We start from the raw sequence: 22,051 nt of genomic DNA, 5'->3' as shown, positions 1-22,051 counted from the left end.
GCACTTGAGGAAAAGTGATGCAATGAGGTCCATACACGTCTGATTTAGCTGTAATGCTGGTACGTCCAAAGAAACACACCGTCCAACCACATCACTACTTAACAACTACGAAATTTCCAATCTTATTTTCCCTTTTCATATTATTAATTATATTCACTTAAACACTTTATTTAAAAGATTAAAAAAAAAGTGAAATTGCCAACTTATTCTCTCTCCTTTTTTTTGTTTCACATTGCAACTTATTCATATACTCTCGACAGCGACGAAGACGAATCCCCCCCCCCCAAAAATATCTCTCTCTCTCTTTTGCAATCAATCATTCATTCAAGTCAAGCAGAAAAAAAAAATCACTTTGGGTTTCTCTTCCAGACTTTTAAGGGTTTTGGTTGATCCGAAGAATCTAATGTTGCTGTGGAACCAGATTCTCGGTTAGCTCTCTGTGACCTGAATCGTCTATCTCTTTTTCCCAAAAAATATCAGATGAGAAGTTCTCGGTTGCTTCTTCTCAACTTCCTCTTCTTCTTCTTCAGTCCGATTTTAACAGGTTCAATCCGATTTCAATAAAAGATTATTTAATACAGTTTATGGGTTGAGTCTAATAGTGTTGTTGATTGTCTCCAGCAAAAGGAGCATTCGTTGGAACTTACGGGATAAACTATGGAAGGATCGCTGATAACATCCCCTCGCCTGATAAAGTAGTCTTACTTCTTAAGCAAGCTAAAATCCGTAACGTCCGTATCTACGACGCCGACCACACTGTCCTCCAAGCCTTCAGCGGCACTGGTTTAGACCTTGTCGTTGGTCTCCCTAACGGCTTCTTGAAAGAGATGAGCTCTAACGCTGACCACGCCCTCACTTGGGTCAAAGACAATGTTCATTCTTTCTTACCAACCACCCGGATCCGTGGTATCGCCATAGGCAACGAAGTTTTAGGAGGCGGCGACTCCGAGCTCTCCGGAGCCTTACTAGGCGCTGCGAAGAACGTCTACAACGCCTTGAAGAAGATGAATCTTGAGGAAACGGTACAGATCACCACGGCTCATTCGCAGGCTGTGTTTGCTGACTCGTACCCGCCGTCTTCTTGTGTTTTCAAGGACAATGTTGTTCAGTTCATGAAGCCGTTACTGGAGTTCTTTGATCAGATTGGCTCTCCTTTTTGTCTGAACGCTTACCCGTTTTTGGCATACACTTATAACCCGACTCAGATCGATATCAACTACGCGCTTTTCAAGCCGACTGAAGGGATCTACGACCCGAAAACCAATCTGCGGTATGATAACATGCTTGACGCGCAGATTGACGCGGCTTACATGGCCCTGGAAGATGCTGGGTTCAAGGAGATGGAGGTCATGATTACTGAAACGGGGTGGGCTTCTAAAGGTGATTCGGATGAACCAGCTGCGACTCCTGAGAACGCCAGGACTTATAACTATAACCTCAGGAAGAGGCTTGCAAAGAAGAAAGGGACGCCTCTTAGGCCGAAAAAGGTGCTCAAAGCGTACATCTTTGCGTTGTTCAATGAAAATTCCAAACCGGGGAAAAGTTCAGAGACCCACTTTGGACTTTTTAAGCCTGATGGAACCATATCTTATGATATCGGATTCAACAGCCTAAAGTCCTTTTCATCGTCAAAGGTATGATGATGAATAATACTCTGATTATGTATGTATGATCTTTGAGTCTTGTATTCAGACTATTATCTTCTGTGTTTTGTTGCAGGTAGCTTCTTGCTATGTGACATTAGTCATCTCTATCTCGGTTCTCCTCGTGATGATATAACTGCTGAAATGGTGTATGAGATTTGACGATTGGATCCTCGGGTTTTTTATCATTACATTACTACTAGAAGTGAGAGGCTAACGAAATGCTAGGAGCACAGAAGCTCTCATATATAATATTATTATATCAAATCTTATGTATACATAAATTTGGCTCTCTGCTTATTAGATTAAAAGGATTATGAATATTTTTGTTTCGTACGATCTAGAATTAATAAACTCTGATTTGATGCTATGCAGCCCAAATGCTACAAACAATACATAATAATCATATTCATCTTTTATAATAGTGCGGAAAGATAAAAATAGGTAGAAATTTAGTAAGTTGAAAGTAAAGCAGAGATCCTAACGGTTTGGGGGATTCTGTTATTAGAAACATGAGATAGAGTCTTCAGCCTAAACAAATGCTCAACATCATTTAGTTTCTCCCTCCAAAACTCTAAAAAAACATACAAATCATCCTACAGTTCTCAAAGAAAGCTAATAAGAAAAAAAATGAGTTCGTCCTCTAATTCTATTCTACCTGGACCACCTAGCCGAAGCAACTTATCAGCTGCCGACCTCAGCACCTCCGGCCTGCTCGCGTTTGCTTCTGGTCCTTGTGTCTCTCTCGTCGACTCACAGTCTCTGCAGCTCATTTCCACCGTCTCTCTCCCTTCCCCTCTCTCTTCTGCAAGTCCTACAGTCACCTCTCTTCGGTGGGCTCCTCTTCCACTCCGTCGTCAGCGTGATCCCTTCTCCTCTCATCTCCTCATCGCTGTGGGTGATAACCTCGGCCGCATCGCACTTGTTGACTTTCGCGTCCCTTCGGTCCGCCTATGGCTTGAACAAGACTCTGACGGAGGCGTGCAGGATCTCTGTTGGGTATTGGCTCTACCCGAATCTTACATCATTGCTGCCATCTCCGGTTCATCTTCTCTCACGCTCTACACGGATTCAGGACACGTGTTCTGGAAACATGACTCATCTCCTGAGTTCATATCCTGCATTCGCTGTGATCCCTTCGACTCCAGCCATTTCTGCCTTCTCGGACTCAAAGGGTTTCTTCTTTCCGTTAAACTGGTTGGGATCACTGAGAACGATGTTACTTCCAAGGAGTTTCACATCCAAACGGATAGCACCGATCTGCAGAAGCTAGAACGTGAGGCCCTTGTTAGTAGCAGCAGCAGCAGTCACTCTTCAACAGCCGTTTTCCCTTTTTATTCTGCGAAATTCTCTTTCTCACCACACTGGAAACACATCATCTTCGTCACCTTTCCTAGAGAGCTTGTCGTGTTTGATTTACAATACGACGCAACCCTCTACGTGGTTGCTTTACCTCGTGAGTACGCCAAGTTTGTTGATGTTTTGCCTGACCCAAACCAAGAGTTTTTGTACTGCCTTCACTTTGATTGCAGGCTCAGCATTTGGCGACGACAAGAGTGAGGAGCCACTCTCATCTTTGTTTCTCTCTTTGTTTGGTCTTTTTTCTCATTGTAGTCTTTTTTTTTTTTTTTTTGCAGAGGGGAACAAGTCCATGTCTTGTGTGGAATCGAAGAGTTGATACCAGCAATTGGTATTTCTCCACCGTTACCCTCTCTTCTGTCGCTTCTCATCTCCCAGTTGGACTCAACCCTCCAAAACATTAGGAAGATCCATTCAGATCCTGTTCTGGATGCTTCAAAGGTCGTCGATGATTCTTTTTATTTCAGTGGAGATGATGATGCTTTTCTTGGGTTCAAGACACATTTTATATCTATATCTGATGATGGTAAAATATGGAGTTGGATTTTGAGCGTCAAAAGAGATAATGATTCTTCTAATCTTCAGAGTCATGACAAGCCACTAAAGAGCTCAACTGATACATCTTTTGAGGTATATGGCGAAATCAGAAAACATCTCTACTTTTTCGCTTGCTTGATTTTTTTCTATCTCTTTGATGCAGATCTCTTTAGTTGGACAACTGCAGCTTCTCTCGTCAACAGTGACTATTCTTGCGGTACCAACCCCTTCAATGACAGCAACATTGGCTCGTTAGTTGCATCAACATCTCTGTGAATTTTTGTATATGCTTAGATAAAAAAATGAAAATCAGCAAAAAAGTTGATGTATTGTGTAATGTAATGGTTATGAAGGTGGAGGGAACTCTCCTGCTGTAGTAGTACCTCTCGTAGCTTTGGGAACTGAAGCTGGCACAATTGATGTTGTTGATGTGTCTGCAAACGCAGTAGCTGCAAGTTTCTCTGCACACACCAGCCGTATCAGGGGTTTAAATTGGCTAGGAAATTCTAGACTCGTTTCATTCTCTTGTAGCCGGGTAAAATAAAAATATTTATTTCGTAGGGTCACACTATGTTTTTTGTTTGATTTTTTGAACAACGATAATGTTTGCTTTTGCGGTGCCAGGTGAGTACACGAACAGGTGGATTTATTAATAGGCTCGCCATCACATGTCTTAGGAGTGGCGTTAGTAAAGGCTTTCGAGTTTTGCAAAAACCAGAGCGAGCTCCCATAAGAGCTCTAAAGGTTTCATCTTCTGGGAGGTTGGTCTCTTTTTTTTCCCTAAGGAAACGAAATAGAGCTCGCCGAATAAAACAAACCACCCTTGGTTTTACTAGGTATCTTCTTATTTTATTCCGTGGTGATCCTGTAGAAGTGTGGGCAATGACTAAAAGTCCAGTGATGGTAAGTTAGTTTCTTACGTGTTAAAAGAAATATTTATGATGAAATAGAATTGTAATTACACTATGGCTTGTACCTTGATGTAGATTAGATCACTAACTCTTCCATTTACGGTTTTGGAATGGACGCTCCCAACTATTCCAAATTCAGCTGAAAAGAGCCTCTCAAAACAGCCTTCTATCTCTTCTAACCAAGAAACAATTGTCTCTGGAACTCCAAAAGCATCAGGTTTTAGTGAGCTAGTTTTTATAATAATTTTTTTCATATTTACATTGAACCTTATTATAAAAAGAATGTCTTTCCAACAGAAGTTGGCACTGCTGATGGACAACTCCAAGATGATACTTCTGAAAGTTTTGCATTCGCACTAGTAAATGGTGCACTTGGCGTTTTTGAAGTTTATGGACGAAGGATTCGAGATTTCAGGTTGCTTTTGGAAAACATTCTCAGAGTTTTTTCTTCATCGTGCTCTGACATGTATATTCATCTTTTTTTTCTTTTAGACCGAAATGGCCGGAAGCTTCTTTCAATACTTTTGATGGGTTAATTACTGCTATGGCATATCGCGTGCCTCATGTTGTATGTATTCTTTCCTATTCATATTATCTCTAGTGAACTTTAAGAAACATCTTAGACAATCATTTAACAGGTCACAGGTGACAAGTTAGGAAACATACGGTGGTGGGATGTAACGTCCGGTAACTCTTCGTCGTTTAACACATGCAAAGAAGGAATAAAGAAGATCAAATTTTCACCCATCTATCATGACAGTATTAGCAGAGGACGGATCTTTGTGCTATTTTTTGACAACACCTTCTCCTTCTACGATATAGTAAGAAACGTTTTTGACATTGTTATAGTAAGATATTGTTTTTTTTTTCCTTACAATTCCTCTGTAGACAGTGATGCTCTTATATTTGATTGTAGGATTCGCCGGATCCATTAGCCATTTCCCTTATAAGGCCTCAAATACCTGGCTCCCTTATACTTGAACTTGATTGGTTGTCCCTGGGAACTAGCCGATTTGACACCCTTGTATTGTGTGTTGTTGGAACTGATGGTAGCTTCCGCCTGGTCGAAGTCCATGTGTAAGTGATTCATGTAACATCATACAAATGATATTTGAGAGTAGGCAAATCCTATGTATAGTCATTGATGTTCCTAATTTAATTTAACTCCTGTTCCTGTAGAAATGAAAAAATGATAACCCAAAAATCCCACACAAAACCTCCCAAGGAAAAATATCGTCCAGTACCTTTATGCACTCCTATGCTATTGCCTGTATCGCATGCCTTGGTAAGGTATATTAATATTTTGATTTCAAGTGGATCATAAATACCTTATCTTATAGTATATATATATATGTGTGTGTAGGCATTTCGGATGATCTTGCAACTGGGTGTAAATCCATCTTGGTTCAACACATCTAGTCAATGTATTGGAAAACGATCACATTCTATTCCGGAAAGAACTTCATCTTCTAAAGACCTTAGGAGTTCCATGATTGATTTCCCACCAATCGGTGACCCTGCCGTGATAGAAATATTGCTTAAAGTACTAGAACCATATCGTTTAGAAGGTTAAATTCATCTTATTTCTTTTTCCATCATATCTTGTATGATTTTTATATGATGATTTAACATTTTATTCTGTAAGAAAATAATTAGAATTCTTATGGCTACAGGCTGCCTACTAGATGATGAGAAAGCAAAACTGTACTCCAGACTAGTAAATAAAGGTTATGCTGCAAGATTTGCATTCACGGCTGCCATTTTTGGAGAAACTTCCGAGGCATTTTTTTGGTTAAAACTACCTTGTGCTATGAACTATGAAGCCAACAAAATTAAAAGCAAGATTTCCGCGAAGCATTTTGAAGAGGCAACTATGCTAAATAAAATTACATCAAAGGGACCCTCAGTTTCAGGATTTGAGAAAATTGGTTCTCTGGTTAGTCATCTAGTGGCATAAACTATAAATAAATAGAGTGTGCTAATATTTTGGGGTTGGTGAACAGGGTGAAGGTCAGCTAAAATTAATGGCTTTTGAACAAAATGAATTATGGTTATACGCTAGTGAACGAATCCCGTGGCACGAGAATCTAGGAGGGGAAGAGGCCATTCAGAACCGAGTACACGAGTTAGTTATCTTCAACCATATTCCTTTCAGAACTAAAAAGTTATTTAAAAGATTTGAGCCTAACATACATTTTCTTTGATGATCAGACTTGTATCAGTTGGGAACTTGGAAGGTGCAGTAAGTTTGTTACTCTCCACTTCTCCAGATAGCTCTTATTTCTACCCCAATGCACTGCGTGCTGTTGCTTTATCTACTAGCGTGTCCAAATCCCTCGTTGAGCTAGCGGTGAAGGTATTAACACTGTTTTTTTTTGTGTGTGAATCATATAACATGAATTATTTCTTTCTTGGCATGGTTTCCGAATAAAGGTAGTTGCAGCCAATATGGTAAGACCAGACAGGTCACTTTCTGGAACTCATCTTCTCTGCTCAGTTGGAAGATACCAAGAAGCATGCTCCCAGGTTAGGTTTTGTTTCAATGTTAACAGGTTTTACATCCCAAGTTTGGCTATATGTTTTCCTCAATGCAGTTACAAGATGCTGGTTGTTGGACGGATTCTGCTACATTGGCAGCTACGCATTTAGATGGATCTGACTATGCAAGGTGTCCCCTAATTTTTTTTACTATATCGATCAAAATTAAGAATCAGAACTTTCTTATCAAAATGAAAGACGAAAAAATGTCACAAGAATAAAATTCCCAAAGAGACCTATCTGGATGCCCTCTCGACCTATATATATACATACATAATTACTTAGGAAATAAATTTAATTGATGTTTTTACTTATTTTACTTAGAGTGTTGCAGAGGTGGGCAACACACGTCATGCAAACTGAACATGACATTTGGAGGTATGTAATGCTTACTCATTTTGAGAAAATGCACACCCTAGGAAATAGGTTTCAGGTAAACTTAATCTGGATTTCGAAAGTGTAGGGGTGTGATGCTATATATAGCGATAGGAGCATTTGAGCAAGCTCTAGCAGCATTTCGCAAAGCTGAGCAGCCCGAGACAGCAGCTATTTTCATTTTAGCCTGCCAAGAAACTCTAGCAAATAGTTGGAGCATTGATGATGACAATGAAGACGTGATAGCAATTACTAAATGCTATGAGTTGTATCAGGAGAAGCTGGTGCATATATGCATGGATTCACCACCTTTTCTTCACTAAGGTTGTATGTACACTGTTATGTAAGAATCAGAACCTCCAACTCTATCATCCTACTATTGTTATAAGTGATAAATCAGTTTATACTTTCAAGTCATTCGTATAATTCATACTCAAATAGTGTTTTAACAAAGTATCGGATATCTTAAATGAATCTACACACCACTAGTTTTTTTTTCTTTCTGATCAACGACTACCGATTTAGAATTGTTATGTTTCTTTGATTGGCACAGAAGCACGTTATGATCTTCAGTGAGATTCATACTTACAAAATATATGACATGGTTTGCTTAAATAAATTCCACTGCATCATTTATACCAACGAGCCATTAATATATCATCTTGAATATATAGAAGTTGTATTTACTTTCTCCTCTTAGTCTTTTATTCATATGAAGTTTACATATGTGAACAGCCTCTTTTATAAACACTCAAATCTTGGAGGCATCAGCTGTGACCCGACGGTTGAGGGCAACGGCAGCCTTGGAACCGTTTGGACGGCCAAGATGCTTGCTGATGAAATCTCCAGCAGCTATAAGCTTTCCCAAATCCACATTGGTTTGGACGCCTAAACCGTTCAACATGTAAACCACATCTTCTGTAGCTACGTTTCCTGAAGCTCCTTTTGCATATGGGCAGCCGCCTAATCCAGCGACTGATGAGTCTACTATGTTTATTCCCATCTGTATTATTTTTCGATATATCAATAACACATGTTAGTCTCAAGCCCACACTATAAAATGAAATTTTCTTCAATTTGCTTGACTTACTTGGAGAGACACCAAAATGTTTGCAAGAGCTTGCCCGTAGGTATCGTGGAAATGAACAGCCAGCTTTTCTGCTGGCACAACTGCCATCACAGCTTCAAGCATCGGAACCACAGTACCTGATGCATTCATATATGACAACAGAAGAAGCTGTAAGACAAAACAGAGAAAAATTGATTAATTAAGGGAAATAGAAATTACCGGGAGTGCCGATTCCTATTGTATCACCAAGAGAAATCTCAAAGCAGCCCATGTCATAGAGCTCTTTTACAACATGCGCCACTTTTGAGGGTGGAACCGCCCCCTCTACTGGACACCCGACAACGCAAGATACATACCTATAACACATTTTGGTTAATGTCGCATTTACAAGAGAGGTGAAAACCATAAAGCGTTTGAAAGGCGAGAAACCAGAATCAAGTAATGAAGCAGAAGAAACGTACCCACGGACAGGAATGGAATGCTCCTTTGCAGCGGTGACAACAGCACGATATCTCAAGAGACTCTCTTCAATGGTACAGTTGATATTTGACAAGGAGAATGACTCAGAAGCCGATGCAAAGATTGCAACTTCCTTGGCACCTGCAGATACAGCCGCTTCAAAGCCCTAACAAGAAGCAAAAGCATATTCTATGTCGGTGTTCGAAAATAAGAAACAAGAATTCTTATTGGAGAGAAAAAAAAATGTAGCACACTTTTAGATTCGGAGTCAGAACCGGCAATCGAGCCCCATCTAGAGCATTTACCCCATCCATTACATCCTTTGCATCTGCAAGCTACAAGTAGTAACAGTAACAAATTTATGTTTTCAGTCAAAGAAACTAGTTTCATCTGTCTGTCGCAGAAATAAAACTGTTTCTAACATCTAACTGGTAACTAACTTTCATTTTATAAAAGTCAGTCTGTCTACAGCAAACAAATATTATTACAATATATATAAACAGCATTTTACCTGGGGAACCCATTTAGGTGATACAAAGCTTGTAGCCTCGACAACGGGCAATCCAGCAGAAACTAATCTCTGAATAAGTTCCACCTTTACAGACGTGGGTACTATAATTTTCTCGTTCTGCAGACCATCCCTTGGACCAACTTCAACAACCTTCACAAACTTCGGTACCCCTCTAACCAGCTGAGTGCCATACATAAATATTAGAATATGAATCATTTTGGAGGCACGTTTAAAAAAAAAGAAAAAACAATTTTCCAGCATAAAGAAAATTACTTTGTTACTTGAATGTGAGATGCCATTGTCATTGCTAAAGGTGTGAAACTTATGCTCCTGAAAACTTTTGGATACAGTCCCAGAAACTGTGGAGGAGGAGTTTCTTCCTGAGAAAGAAATACTCCGAAGCAGAATCTCTCCTTCAGATACTTTCCGAGTATGCCTTTTCCACGGGAATGACTCTTTACCAAAGCTCTTATCATCATCATCATTGCAACAGTTAGAGGTGGTGCAATCTCTTCCCTGGATCCAACGGTGACCCATGCCGACATCATCATCCCTGGGGCGACAGGCACCACCGGATGAAAACCTCTGGATCCTGTCGATGGTGTTCATACTTGGCAGCTTGTCAAAAGCAAGTGGCTCCTCCAAACTCGACATGGTGGTGACTGGAACATAAGCATGATGCAAATGAGTGTTGTTTGTTAGTGTCTTGCAGCACCATAAAGAATGGGCTCTCCTCACCCCATTCCACTGCATTTTTCAGCAATAGTTTTTTGGGGGTGGTTTGTTTTATTTTCTGGAGAAAAATGGTCAGATCCATTGCTCAAAATATGTTTCAACAAAATGACAACAAACTTTCCATTGGTGATCGATCAGAAACTCAAAAGGGAATCCATACAAGACAATCGTAACAACCTAACAATCATTAGTGATTCAATATAATCAGGAAAGAAAAAGAAAAAACAAAAAGGGGAGAGAGGCAGAGATTTTACCGGAGAAAAGAGTGATTGATTCCTCCCAAAGGATTCGATTGACGAGGAGAAGAAGATGAATATATGAAATAAAGAAAGAGCGTTCGATTTTGGGAGAAGGACGCGGCAACTTTATCTCCTCTAATTCTGGTTGGGAAGCTCCCTCTACCTAAACATTAATTTTACACCTCAATTAATAATCTTCTTCTTTTTTTTCTTTCTTTCCCACTCTTCTTCACTGATTGGACTATAAATTTTAAATAGAGTTTGTCTAATTCCTCGTTTTTATAATGATATATATGGTGGAGGCTTGTTTGAAAATTGACATTGGAACAAAACTCTAAATAAGTGGAGTGTGTGATATCGTGAGTGTTTTAAATAATTAGAATGAATTTTGTGCATGTTTTGGACTTAATAATATGTTATTTTATCTCAGTCAATGAATATATTGTTTTACTTATGATGTAATCACTAACTCTAATTATTTTATGATATCGTCAATATATTGTAAATAAATTTCCATAATAGTTTCATATTTACCTAAATGAATTTTTCAATGTGGAAATCCCTTTGGATCTACTCCCTCTGTATTTGAAATACTGGTGTTTTAGAATTTGCTTACATATTAATAAAAATTAAATTCACATTTTTATTTATTTATTTTTGTTTTGTTTTAAATTTTTTTCTTCCTGGTATAATTATATCACTCATATTTTTGGATTTAATTTTTTTTTAATTTTAAAACGAAATAAATTAAAGTTTAAAATATCAATCTTTCAAATACAAAAACAAAAGTTAAACATCAATATTTTGTGTATGGGGGGGGGGGAATAGTGATTAATGAAGAGTTTGATAATTTATAATAATTAGAATTTAGATTCTAAAAATGTGATTTAATATAAAATATGAAAAGTTAACTTGTATAAAATTATTTGTGTAGCAAAATTATGTTTCGCAAAAAGTATATAAAATGGTGTAGTATTGTTTGGCATAACAATTCTTATAGTTTATAATAGTAATAAAATAACTTAGTATTAAAATAAAAAATTTAGTATAATAACTAAAAATCATTTATCATCAGTGGAATGTATAATTTACTAGAGTATATTAATATTAATACCAACTATAATTTGCTAGATTGTATTTCAAATTTTTTTTGGCAAATTTTCAAATTTTAAAATATTCACTAATAAATATGAATTTACTTTTGTATGTTACATTTAAAAGTTTTGTTCTCTGTTATCTACATTTTGACTTTAGAAAATTTATTTTATATTTGTATTGTTTCACTATTTTAATTTATTTTATTTATAAAAAAAACAAACTATTTTTCATATTTATTTTTATATAATTATTTCTTGCATCAAAATTTTGATAAACTAATTCATATATATCAAGATCTTATTAAATACTAAGTTTAAGATATCAAAATTTATAGAATAAGTTTCGACAAATTAAATTAGATGATTTAAGCCTTTCTGAATTAGTAATAAAAGCAACTAAACTTTTCAGAATTTATAATTATGGTGACTTGTTAAATAAAAACTCTGACTATGTGTTATAGGTGATTATCCCCAACGAAAATATATTGGCCAAATGACTTTATTAGTTGGTCAATTAGCCAAATATGCAACCATATGTTTATATTCTACCTAACCTTGACTGAACTTCTAATTATTGTGATTACTTAATTATATACTCCCTCTTGTGACCCCAATTATAGTATATAGCCAATCGGATTCCTATGTAACATTAGCCAATTGGACGGTCGACAAAGAACACTTGTGACCTGAATTGTAGTATATATAGCCAATCGAGTTCCTATGTAATGCTTGATTTTGTCTTCTTTAAATTTAATGCTATAACAATTTACAAATCTCTTTAGTGTGACTACTAGGATCTGTTCAAAAATTACTTTTGAAGGTCACGCAAGTTAGCTCCAGTAAAAAGAAAAAAAAAAAACCAAAAATCATAATCACGAATCGGATATATCATACATCAACTATCAAAAAGAAGATAATGTAGTTGCAACAGTTCTTCACCAACCGGTGTGGATTATCTTCAAAGCATCCACAATGTCAATGCATACTTTCACCAAATGTATGCAGCTATGAAAACATAAAAGGAGGAAACTACTACTCCAAATATTATGCGTTTCCTTATTTTATATAAGAGTTATCTCAAATATAACACCTTCCAAGTTCCCCACGGTACACCTAGTCCCAGGTACTTCATTCATCAGCATCCCGTGCTGAGAGCCTTCCTTCAAGATCGCTGCGTCCATCCTGAAACAATATTTAATTTAGTTTTTATTTTGTGGCACAAATGAAAATCGAAAACGTTGTGCCTGACAAGCTTACTGTCTAGCCCGTGATACGTATGCTAGTATGAACTTGCAATTTCCATGTTCTCTGATCCGAAGAAGCTGTTCTACACTGTCAAATAGCAACGGCACGCTAGATTGCTGAAAGCGTACGTACTGTCAAGGCTAGCTATCTTTTTAAAATACAAAAATCATAAGAGTTCCGAAATTGAACCAAAACCAAACCGAACATAAAAGGATATAGATATCAGCTCCAAGAATAAGATCAAAGCCATCACTGTGTTTCAGTAAAATTTCACCAAGATGATCAGTGTTTCCCCATTCTAGCTTTGCAGCCTCTAATTCTGTAGATACAAACGCGAAACAGAAGAAACAAATAAATAGCATGTAAAAGATTGAGAATAAAAATAACAAAGTTGATTTCTTTCTCACCAGCGGAGGGGCTTGAATGTTCATGAAGCTCGATGTTTTTCTTCAGTATCTGAAAACAAGACCTGATTACTTTTCAACCAATGGTGAATTAATTATTTCTCAGAGAAAATCTTTAGCAAAAGCGACGTTACCTTGAGCACTTCATCGTTGTGGTCAGTAAAAACAACTTTGCGGCAAAATTTGCTACAGAGGACTCCTGTTATACCTGGGTTATATAACAAGATCAAAGATCAACGACTACAAATGAATTCAAACGAGAAAAACAAAGAGCCTCTACGCTTTGGGAGAACATTCAATAATATATCATCAAAGACCAAATGTTCCAAGGAAATAACAAAAAACATTTCTATCACGGATTGTTTGTGTTCACTATATCAAACATTCCTAACTGAAACTTGAAGGCACATAGCACAGGAGGTGATTTGCAAAGAAACTACTAGGATTAAAAAAAAAAAGACAGGACTTACCAACGCCAGATCCAAACTCCAAAACGGAACACCCTTGGAGAATGTCAGCATTATCTGAGAGATAACCGTTCATAAGCATAGCACCAGGCCAAACCAGTTGCCCTGTTAAATCAAAATCAGCTGCCCAAGATAACTTACGTTAGATAACTAATTACAAAAGTACGTCGGTCGATAAAAGAAAATGAAAACCCACTTGAAGCTGATTGGAGACAGTAGAGCTCAAGAACGTTGGACCCAAACGTAAAGGTCGTCAACTGATAACTGCATTCAAAACAAAATGTCTTACTTACTTACTAAGCAAACCAAACACTTGAGTTAATCAAAAGCCAAACAGTTGAATTACTCATCGTTGACGAAGAAGGACTCATCTAAGCAAACTATATCTTCCTCCTCTTCTTCTCTCCCTTTCTCAATTTCGCTGCCCATCTTTGGCTGCAGAATGTAACGATGCCCCCAGTAAACTGTTCAGTTTCTTAGATTGAATCCCAAATAACTCGTGTTCATAATTTCGAACTAAGGAAATGGGCAAGCAAGGTGCATAAAAGAGTATATTACATGAGAGAAGAAGCGGAAGGCGCGGCAACAGTGGCGTCGATGGGCTACAGCTTGCGGCGGTGGGAACAGAGAGAAAAGTGTGGTTTAATTAGAGAGCATGCTCATCGTTTTGGGGGTTATCTCATTTTTGTTCCATTATTTTTTTATATTAACCGGTTGTGGAGCCAAACCACCAATTTTGATTTAAACCATCAGAGATGAGACTCAGCACTGCAGGATTCTTTTCATGAATTATTACTTCCTTTCCGTCTGTTCCTGAAAGTAGAATTTTGTAGATTTATTTTTTGTTCCAAAATAATAAATTTTCTAAAATTTTAAAGTATTTTTAATAGTTTTTTTTTTTGAAACTCAAGTACTTTTAGTAATTAATGTTGAAAAATTGTATACTTTTAAGAAACATTAATTGAAAATATTTGAATTGGTTGAATACTATTGGTTGATATTTATTGAAAAATGTATAGTAAAATAAATAATAAATTCAATTGTAAAAAATTAATTGTTTTTTTAATATGCATGAATACTCTAGAAAATTCTTCTTTTGGAAACATAGAGAATATTTTTTATATCTGGGTATGACTGGTAACCATCATAGGAACAGTAGGAACGAATAGAAAAAAAATGAGTATGAACAAAATTTTAGAAATGATGGTTCCTTATAAAACTAATGAGAAATTGATTTATTCTATAATTCTCTACAAATAAAAAGAATGAAGAAAAAGGAAAAGGAAAATCTATTCCTTATGAATGGTAAAAAGTTTAAAGAATATTAAAGAACATAGTGTTTCTTCTCATTCCTTTGGTCACCAGTCACACCTTTAATTTTGTTCATCAAATTTTGGAAAAACAAACATCCAAACACAAACAAAATAATATAGTAAATAAAATTGGCATAAAACATGTTTGAGTTACATTTAAAATAATCCATGATAAAATTTAGTTTGAAAATATACAAACTGTTTACAGTAATCAAATATTTTTAAATTTTCACTAAATAATTTGCTAGCAAAAGTGATTTAGCAAATTTATGATTTTTCAAGTGTAGAGCTTTTCACTGTTGTAGCGGTCCGATCGACAATAATGTTGGGATATCTAGAAGATCATTCAGGACACACGGCAGTCACTACTACATGCTGTTGTTGCTTTCTTTTCAAATATCCACTTTTACATCTACGCTTCATCAAGCCGACACAACTACTAATACTTCTAATACTGCCGATTCATCAAGCCGCAGCAACTACTAATACTTCAAACAAATTTCTGCAACTTTGACATCATTTCGCTGTTTGTGGCAGGTAGTACTATTTTTTATTTATTTTACTTTTTATTTTGAAAATATAATATGATTTGTTAAATTCTTATTATTTGTTCTTTTTTTCAAACTATTATTGGTTGGTTAATCTGGGGTGAATCTAAGAAAAAGTCTAAAAATAAACTTTAGTTCTGAACAATTCCAAATTAGCTCTTTCAGCCTCAAGTCGAACGAAACAAAATCTTTCAAGCAGTCACCCGCAAAAACTAAGAATCCTACGCCATCATTCAACATCTCCATCCCTATTATATAGGGGCTGTTTGTTTCACCATTTGTCATCTCCATCCAAATGATTCATTTGTATGATCTATTCAAATGATCCATTCAGATTTTTGTGATTATTTGTTTGTTCATCCACATGGTTCATCTAGATGAATCATCTAAATGGATTTTATGTTTGTTTTTTTATTTTCATTTCCATTCAAATGAGTTTAGTAAACAAATCACCAAAATACCCTGTATTGGTTTAATCATATGTTTGATATTAATTTTAACTATACTACATTTAATTATTGAGTTTAATATATTTACATTAGAATTATTTCAAAATTAACGTTCCTTTTTGCGGTTTGGGCGGAAAAAAAAAATTTTGGTTTTAGCGAGAAAGCACATTTTTCGGTTATGGCGGAAAAACACAATTTTTCGGTTCTGGCGGGAAAACGAGATTTTTTTGTTTTGGCGAAAAAACACATTTTTTTGCGGTTTTGGCGGGAAACGCGTTTTTGCGGTTTTAGCGGGAAAACGTGTTTTTTGCGGTTTTGGCGGGAAAACGCGTTTTTGCCGTTTTAGCAGAAAAACACATTTTTGCGGTTTTGGCGGGAAAACGCGTTTTTTGCGGTTTTGGCGGGAAAACGCGTTTTTGCCGTTTTAGCAGAAAAACACATTTTTGCGATTTTGGCGGGAAAACACGTTTTTTGCGGTTTTGGCGGGAAAACGCGTTTTTGCCGTTTTAGCAGAAAAACACATTTTTGCGATTTTGGCGGGAAAACACGTTTTTGCGGTTTTGGCAGGGAAACACGTTTTTGCGGTTTTAGCGGAAAAACACGTTTTTGCGGTTTTGGCGGGGAAACACGTTTTTGCGGTTTTGGCGGGAAAATACGTTTTTGGCAGGAAAACGCGTTTTTGCGGTTTTGGCGGGGAAACACGTTTTTGGTGGAAAAACGCGTTTTTGCAGTTTTGGTCGGAAAACGAGATTTTTCGGTTTTGGTGGAAAAACGAGATTTTTCGGTTTTAACGGGAAAACTCGTTTTTTGTTTTGGTGGAAAAATACGTTTTTTGCAGTTTTGACGGGAAAACGTGTTTTTGCAATTTTGGCGGGAAATTACGTTTTTGGGGTTTTGGCGTGAAAAAATAGGTTTTAGGTTTTCGCGGAAAAACGTGTTTTTGTAGTTTTGTCAGTTTTCGTATGTGACAAAAATGATATTATGTTTAGGTTTGTAATCTGTGAATTACATTAGGGGCATAATAGACATTATACCATTTTGAATGAACCATCTCCATTCAAATGATCCAAATTGGTTCAGCTGAATGGACTTTAAAATTAAGCCTAAATTTCCAAAAGTCATCCAGATGATCCATCTGAATGAGTTGCACTTTTAGTGTCTAAACAAACAAAACTCTCATCTTCATCCAAATGACTCATTCAAATGGAGAAACAAACAGGCCCATACTCCATCACCATTTCATGATCATAAAAAATGAAGCAAACATCACGCAGCTTTTTACCAAAAGCACAATAATTGATCAAGAAATGTTATTTAAAAGTCAGTTAGCAATGGTAAGAATCGACTACAAATCAGAATTGTTTGATAAGAAACTAATGAGTTGAGGAGAGTGACAAACATTAAAATGACTAGCTTTCTACAAAACCTCAGAGGAGACAAACTCTTGAGGCGTGTACAACAATTTCGCGTGTTTAAGAGTTTCCCCATATGCCGCAATGAGCAGTGCTTCAGCTCGACCATGGTCCTTTTTTCTCTGGAGTTGCGAACTAAGCAGAGGAAACAACTCCGATGCAACTCGTCTACTATCATCCTGTAACAACAAAATACTTAGTTTTCAAATTAGATTGATTTTAAATCATAAAACTTTCCACAATTTTTTTAAAATCAATCACCTTTGTGCAGTTACCACCAGCAAGTTGAAAATGCCTCTTCCACACGGTCGAAGGAACGGGAACAACCGAAAAGCCTGACGTAACAAGTGTTCCTATCCAAAATCCAAATCCAAAACCTCCGCTATACCAACCCTAAGACATATAAATCACACAGTCATGCATCATCAGCTTTAAGAAATAAATATCATAATAATTAAAAAAAGGCAGTGTTATTGACCTGTTTCCCATCTTTAGGAAAGGGAATTGATTGCTCTATATACGCCGTACTTCCTGCATTGTGGAACACAAAATTGCTTTTAAGCCAAAAAAAAAAAAAAAAAAAAAAACAGAACAACATTGTGTAACATCATCATCTTCTTACCAGAGGGTATATCTAAACTTCGAATCAACTCAACTATTGACTTTGCATCCAAACGTTTCCGCACTCTTTTCCCAACTAAAACCGGCAGGTGCGGAGTATCAAAGACCTAAAATCCAAACACAATCAACCTTGTAATGATGAATTATTTAATCAGAGAGAAACAAATCCTCGCAGAGAGACTGACCTGAGCTTCAGAAGAACCCAAGACGTGGTTAATTTTCAAGAGAGCCAAAGCACCGGACAAGTCTGGGTCTACCCCAACGACATAACTCGACTCCGGAGTCACCACGTGTTCTTCTTCTGGTGAGGGGAGAGTGAGAGACTCCAACCATTTCTCCTTCATCAACGCTGCGTCGACGGCTTTCGTCTTTGTAGGAAGTGCGCTGAACGCGAGACTCCGCCGCCGCCGGAACGGAGCAGTGAAAAACGGCGGCGAGTGAGAGAGGAGAGGTCGGAGCTTGGAGAGGAGACTGCACATCGGAGGATGTGACGCTTGACCGTACGCCGTTGGCATTAAAAGAGAAGAGTGTCCCCCCAAATTAAATTAGATGAGCCCTTTTTGCGTCCGTTCTTGTTTATATAGAAGTGATTAGAGATTGACTGGACTAATCTACCTTTATGTGGCCTCACTGTATTTCGTTTCTAAAGGCCCAAAAGAACTGTTGTCTTGTTTGCCTATCTTGCTATGAAATGGATTTGTCTAATTCAGTTTTTTTTTTTGGAACAAAGTCTGATCTGCTTTTCCAGCAAAAAGAAAAAGCTCACATGCTCATTTTCTTTTCTATTTTAATTACTATTTTATTTAAATTCAAAAATAGAGTAAAAACCCACAAAACCAGGGTAAAACAAATAATTACAAATTTATCAAGCGGACTATCTAACCCGAAGCCTTTGTTTCCAAGACTTTTATTTCGATTTTATTTGTTTCTTTAATTTATTTTAGACTGTTAGAAAGTCCTAAGCTTGAGGGAGTTAAGCTTGAGGGAGTTACACAACCGGCAAGCAAAGTATACAGCTATGAAAATCTATTTGGAGATCCAAAAATAGCTTGGCATGATCAACAAGCCGTTTGATCAAAAATCTTTAGAAACCTTACATATCATAATCTCGTGCAGCAATAATGCTTGCTTATAAAACCGACTAAAAACTAATAGGTCGTTTATTTTTGTAAGCCACAGTACTGATTGATTATATGTAAAGACAGACAGACTAATCTACTCAGAGATCGAGCTCTTTATGCGTGTCCTGCCATCGAGAGAATCCTCCTCTTCTACTTGGTGTAGTCCCTATCCTCACCAAGAAGTTGTCTTATCCAATCACCGCTCTCAAAGGATGTGCGTCTCTCATCTGAGGAAGTTGGACCAAAATGAACCAAATCGGTTTCAGCACTGGAGTTGTGTCCTGCAGATGAAGAAGAATATGGAGCTTTGTTCGGAGAGAATTAAATACGCAAAACAATGACACGCCTAAAGAGGTTAAAAATGATCACCTGCTGTGTTTGCAGTGTCTGGCGTAATCTCGATATGGCCAAGTAGAGAGGAGTGAAGCAGCGGGGAATCTGGATCCGGATCCGTAGTAGTAGTCTGTTTTTCCCCTGATGATCCATAGACAACTGATTCCAACAATCCATCACAGAATGCAGATGGACACTCGGATGGTGTCTGGTCTGTCAGAGGGGACGACAGGACTAAAGTATTGTCTGACTCAATAGCCTGCATTGGGTTATTAGAGTGTTGTGGTGTTTCCCAATCGCCAGGGTCTTCTTGAGTGTCAAAACATTGGAATGAAGGGAGCTCCAACTTCTCAGCCCCGAGAATGAGAGGCTCAGAAGGAGAAGAGTATGTAGTAGCATTGCCAAGAAAATGGCTATCTGGTGCAACGTTGAACTGTCCTGGAGTGGTTTCGACAAAAGGAGAGTTCCAGAGCTGAGCACTTTGTTCGTCTGTAGCATAACCACCCGTGTAAGGAAACGCGGTTTCTGGTTCCCTGAAGCGTTTGCGGTTAGGCGGTTGTTGGTAAGGAGATGCAATAACGTTGTAGATATTAGGCTGAAACAAGCTCGGATTCTGTCTCATCTGGTTACCCGTGGGAATACTGCTAAGCAACGTCTGTAAGAAGGAGGAGCCACCATTGAGTTGCAAGTGCTTGAAATTAAAATCAGGGATCTCGAGACAGTCCAGCTCCAAAGACTCTTGACTATGATGACCGTCCAACGAGTCTGCGTTGTGACCATTTTGAGCTGCGGCGTTCATGGCTTGCTCACGAACTTCGTCAGGGTAAATTGGTAAGCCAAGTCGCTGCAGTCTCTTAACTCTCGTGTTCCAGAAATTCTTGATCTCGTTATCCGTGCGACCCGGTAGCTGAAAAGAAAAGGAAAACACACAAGATTTAGAACAAAAAAAAAAACAAGATTTAGGGGGAGACAGAGTAGTTTTATGTTACATACTTCAGTAGCCATTCGTGCCCATTTGTTACCCATGGAAGCATGAAGTTCGATGACACGCTGCTCTTCCTTGTCGGTAAAAGAGCCTTTCTTTAAATCAGGCCTGAGGTGATTCACCCAGCGAAGGCGGCAGCTTTTGCCACAGCGAGAAAGGCCAGAGTGTTTTTGAACAGCGTTCCAGTTACCATCACCATGTTTGTCAACATAAGCTATCAGAAGCTGGTCTTCAGCTGATGTCCAAGGGCCTTTGTGAAATGTTTTGTCTATTGCAAATTCATCGCCTGATCCCGAATCATGGCGAACTTTACCCATCTTGCCTGACTTTCATCTATCATTCTAACACTGCCTCTCTGAAAACAAACAAAACAGAATCTCCATTTAAAACAAATGTACTAATCAGAATATTATATATATTTAAATAATCCAGCAATAACACATAATAAGTAGAAACAGAGGATTCAAGAACAGTGTGATCTACAATCATTTTCATCTGAATAGATTAAGATTTTCTAAACATGAGATTAATAAGTTTAAATTAAAGCGAAGGCCGAACAGGGGTACCTGGCTGAATCTCGAACAACCAAACAGCAAAGCTCTTATTCTCTGTCAAAATAAAATCCCACCCAAAACAAAAACCCTAATGCCTAATAAATCGAAAACCTAAAAAAAGACCTGAAATGAGTTAAAGAAAGAAACAAGTTGGAGAAGAAAGAGAGAGAGAGAGGAACGAACAAGAAAATAGGAACGAACTGTTTAAATAATAATAAAAAAAAATCAGATATTCGAGGAGAAGATCTGCAAAAACCGGAATTAGAGAGACTGGTAAAAACGGCGATGAGATAAGCGTGGAGATTTTAACTCCTCTTTCGAATTTCTTCCCCTTTTTTTCTCCCTCTCTCTCTGAGAAAAGTGTGCTTTTTTTTTTTGCGTTTTAGTCACTTTCCGGCACCTGAGAATCCAAACGAAGGGAGTAATATTAATTCGCTTTCACTATTTATACGTTCTGATTGTGTTAACATATTTCATTTAATCAAAAGGTAAACGTGTTAAAAATTACTAACGATAAGACCAAATCAATTTCTCCAGGAAAATCACAATTTTTTTGGAGTATTTTTTTTAAAATGACCGTCGTTTCCAAGTTTAACACAAATCTAACTCAGTTAACTATTTTCTTTTTTTTTCATACAAAAAAAACTCACAGGGAAATATTATTATTTTATAAGAAAATTATAAATAATGGAAAAACAAATATCTATCAGATTATCACCAGTTACAAAATGCCAATTCCTACAATTTCCTGAAAAAATTATATTTTATTAATTTTAAATTATAATATAAAATTAGAATTCACCAAACATGTTATTTGCTGATTATATTATTTTAAATAAAAGGTTATGAACTAATAGTTATAAATTGATTGGGTAATATTAATTAAATGAATATCTAAAATTTAAAGATTTTCATTATCTTAATTAGTAATTAAAATTTATAGATACAGTTAAATAATATGATATATACTAGAAAATGTCAAATTGATATTACATATTTTGAACTTATAAAACAAATATTTAAAATTTAGAAAATTAAAATTAGAATGGTTGTTTAGTGATAAATGAAAAAAAATGAGAACTTTAGATTTTTTTTTCTGTTATATAACAGCGTTATGGCGCCTCAC

At 36.9% G+C, this 22,051-nt stretch overlaps 6 protein-coding genes across 10 annotated transcripts; 2 read left to right on the top strand and 4 right to left on the bottom strand.

The window, feature by feature from the left end:
* The first annotated feature begins 173 nt into the window (after nt 1-173).
* LOC106438410 (glucan endo-1,3-beta-glucosidase 11-like) lies at nt 174-2,013 on the top strand. Its single transcript, XM_013879550.3, has 3 exons — nt 174-544; nt 622-1,634; nt 1,720-2,013. The coding sequence occupies exons 1-3, from the start codon at nt 481-483 to the stop codon at nt 1,777-1,779; spliced, it is 1,137 nt and encodes a 378-aa protein (XP_013735004.2). The 5' UTR covers nt 174-480; the 3' UTR covers nt 1,780-2,013.
* A 242-nt stretch (nt 2,014-2,255) lies between these two features.
* On the top strand, nt 2,256-7,780 carry LOC106438411 (WD repeat-containing protein 11-like). 2 transcript variants are annotated; one of them, XM_048775913.1, is made up of 20 exons: nt 2,256-3,199; nt 3,281-3,632; nt 3,703-3,790; nt 3,893-4,074; nt 4,164-4,300; nt 4,376-4,442; nt 4,526-4,667; nt 4,748-4,865; nt 4,943-5,018; nt 5,089-5,271; nt 5,367-5,527; nt 5,630-5,735; nt 5,814-6,018; nt 6,124-6,386; nt 6,454-6,575; nt 6,662-6,806; nt 6,884-6,976; nt 7,045-7,118; nt 7,313-7,366; nt 7,452-7,780. In XM_048775913.1, exons 1-20 carry the CDS (start codon nt 2,274-2,276, stop codon nt 7,684-7,686), a joined length of 3,729 nt encoding a protein of 1,242 aa, XP_048631870.1. In that variant the 5' UTR covers nt 2,256-2,273; the 3' UTR covers nt 7,687-7,780. The 2 variants fall into 2 exon arrangements, with proteins under 2 accessions (XP_048631870.1, XP_048631869.1); XM_048775912.1 differs by having other exon boundaries at nt 4,164-4,442.
* Nucleotides 7,781-7,973: 193 nt separating this feature from the next.
* LOC106438413 (hydroxymethylglutaryl-CoA lyase, mitochondrial) lies at nt 7,974-10,644 on the bottom strand. 3 transcript variants are annotated; one of them, XM_013879553.3, is made up of 8 exons: nt 10,392-10,644; nt 9,676-10,064; nt 9,403-9,582; nt 9,146-9,226; nt 8,894-9,057; nt 8,652-8,788; nt 8,454-8,569; nt 7,974-8,366 (listed from the first exon to the last, which is right to left on the bottom strand). In XM_013879553.3, the coding sequence occupies exons 2-8, from the start codon at nt 10,054-10,056 to the stop codon at nt 8,115-8,117; spliced, it is 1,311 nt and encodes a 436-aa protein (XP_013735007.2). In that variant the 5' UTR covers nt 10,057-10,064; nt 10,392-10,644; the 3' UTR covers nt 7,974-8,114. The 3 variants fall into 3 exon arrangements, with proteins under 3 accessions (XP_013735007.2, XP_013735006.2, XP_022571797.2); XM_013879552.3 differs by having other exon boundaries at nt 9,676-10,195; nt 10,392-10,634; XM_022716076.2 differs by having other exon boundaries at nt 9,676-10,314; nt 10,392-10,593.
* A 1,698-nt stretch (nt 10,645-12,342) lies between these two features.
* Nucleotides 12,343-14,361, bottom strand: LOC106443708 (protein-lysine N-methyltransferase EFM3). Of its 2 annotated transcripts, none has more exons than XM_013885258.3 (9): nt 14,148-14,361; nt 13,936-14,024; nt 13,786-13,853; nt 13,593-13,712; nt 13,257-13,330; nt 13,126-13,174; nt 12,936-13,037; nt 12,731-12,842; nt 12,343-12,655 (listed from the first exon to the last, which is right to left on the bottom strand). In XM_013885258.3, the coding sequence occupies exons 2-9, from the start codon at nt 14,016-14,018 to the stop codon at nt 12,535-12,537; spliced, it is 729 nt and encodes a 242-aa protein (XP_013740712.2). In that variant the 5' UTR covers nt 14,019-14,024; nt 14,148-14,361; the 3' UTR covers nt 12,343-12,534. The 2 variants fall into 2 exon arrangements, with proteins under 2 accessions (XP_013740712.2, XP_013740713.2); XM_013885259.3 differs by having other exon boundaries at nt 13,936-14,053; nt 14,148-14,273.
* A 2,834-nt stretch (nt 14,362-17,195) lies between these two features.
* LOC106443710 (Holliday junction resolvase MOC1, chloroplastic) lies at nt 17,196-18,592 on the bottom strand. The gene is made up of 5 exons (XM_013885260.3): nt 18,118-18,592; nt 17,934-18,039; nt 17,790-17,842; nt 17,573-17,704; nt 17,196-17,490 (listed from the first exon to the last, which is right to left on the bottom strand). Exons 1-5 carry the CDS (start codon nt 18,445-18,447, stop codon nt 17,317-17,319), a joined length of 795 nt encoding a protein of 264 aa, XP_013740714.2. The 5' UTR covers nt 18,448-18,592; the 3' UTR covers nt 17,196-17,316.
* Nucleotides 18,593-18,943: 351 nt separating this feature from the next.
* LOC106438414 (transcription factor MYB104) lies at nt 18,944-21,333 on the bottom strand. Its single transcript, XM_013879555.3, has 4 exons — nt 20,938-21,333; nt 20,380-20,726; nt 19,423-20,293; nt 18,944-19,334 (listed from the first exon to the last, which is right to left on the bottom strand). The coding sequence occupies exons 2-4, from the start codon at nt 20,686-20,688 to the stop codon at nt 19,204-19,206; spliced, it is 1,311 nt and encodes a 436-aa protein (XP_013735009.2). The 5' UTR covers nt 20,689-20,726; nt 20,938-21,333; the 3' UTR covers nt 18,944-19,203.
* Nucleotides 21,334-22,051: the final 718 nt, after the last annotated feature.

This window comes from Brassica napus, chromosome A3 (genome assembly GCF_020379485.1).
Source record: "Brassica napus cultivar Da-Ae chromosome A3, Da-Ae, whole genome shotgun sequence".
Taxonomy (NCBI): Eukaryota; Viridiplantae; Streptophyta; class Magnoliopsida; order Brassicales; family Brassicaceae; genus Brassica; species Brassica napus.
This window is presented reverse-complemented; position numbering and strand designations above follow the sequence as displayed.

Coding starts and splice junctions, on each gene's coding strand:
- LOC106443708 (XM_013885258.3), bottom strand. CDS start 14,018: ATGGGCAGCGAAATTGAGAAAGGGAGAGAAGAAGAGGAGGAAGATATA. Junction 13,713..13,785: donor CTGTCTCCAATCAGCTTCAA/GTGGGTTTTCAT, acceptor TATCTTGGGCAG/CTGATTTTGATTTAACAGGG. Junction 13,038..13,125: donor ACATTCAAGCCCCTCCGCTG/GTGAGAAAGAAA, acceptor TTGTATCTACAG/AATTAGAGGCTGCAAAGCTA.
- LOC106438414 (XM_013879555.3), bottom strand. CDS start 20,688: ATGGGTAAAGTTCGCCATGATTCGGGATCAGGCGATGAATTTGCAATA. Junction 20,294..20,379: donor GGGCACGAATGGCTACTGAA/GTATGTAACATA, acceptor TTTTCTTTTCAG/CTACCGGGTCGCACGGATAA. Junction 19,335..19,422: donor AGACACTGCAAACACAGCAG/GTGATCATTTTT, acceptor CTTCATCTGCAG/GACACAACTCCAGTGCTGAA.
- LOC106438410 (XM_013879550.3), top strand. CDS start 481: ATGAGAAGTTCTCGGTTGCTTCTTCTCAACTTCCTCTTCTTCTTCTTC. Junction 545..621: donor CTTCAGTCCGATTTTAACAG/GTTCAATCCGAT, acceptor GATTGTCTCCAG/CAAAAGGAGCATTCGTTGGA. Junction 1,635..1,719: donor AGTCCTTTTCATCGTCAAAG/GTATGATGATGA, acceptor GTTTTGTTGCAG/GTAGCTTCTTGCTATGTGAC.
- LOC106438413 (XM_013879552.3), bottom strand. CDS start 10,155: ATGCAGTGGAATGGGGTGAGGAGAGCCCATTCTTTATGGTGCTGCAAG. Junction 8,570..8,651: donor AATAGGAATCGGCACTCCCG/GTAATTTCTATT, acceptor TGAATGCATCAG/GTACTGTGGTTCCGATGCTT. Junction 8,367..8,453: donor ACATTTTGGTGTCTCTCCAA/GTAAGTCAAGCA, acceptor AAAATAATACAG/ATGGGAATAAACATAGTAGA.
- LOC106443710 (XM_013885260.3), bottom strand. CDS start 18,447: ATGCCAACGGCGTACGGTCAAGCGTCACATCCTCCGATGTGCAGTCTC. Junction 18,040..18,117: donor TGGGTTCTTCTGAAGCTCAG/GTCAGTCTCTCT, acceptor TTTGGATTTTAG/GTCTTTGATACTCCGCACCT. Junction 17,843..17,933: donor AAGTTTAGATATACCCTCTG/GTAAGAAGATGA, acceptor TCCACAATGCAG/GAAGTACGGCGTATATAGAG.
- LOC106438411 (XM_048775912.1), top strand. CDS start 2,274: ATGAGTTCGTCCTCTAATTCTATTCTACCTGGACCACCTAGCCGAAGC. Junction 4,075..4,163: donor TTTCATTCTCTTGTAGCCGG/GTAAAATAAAAA, acceptor TTGCGGTGCCAG/GTGAGTACACGAACAGGTGG. Junction 7,119..7,312: donor GATGGATCTGACTATGCAAG/GTGTCCCCTAAT, acceptor TATTTTACTTAG/AGTGTTGCAGAGGTGGGCAA.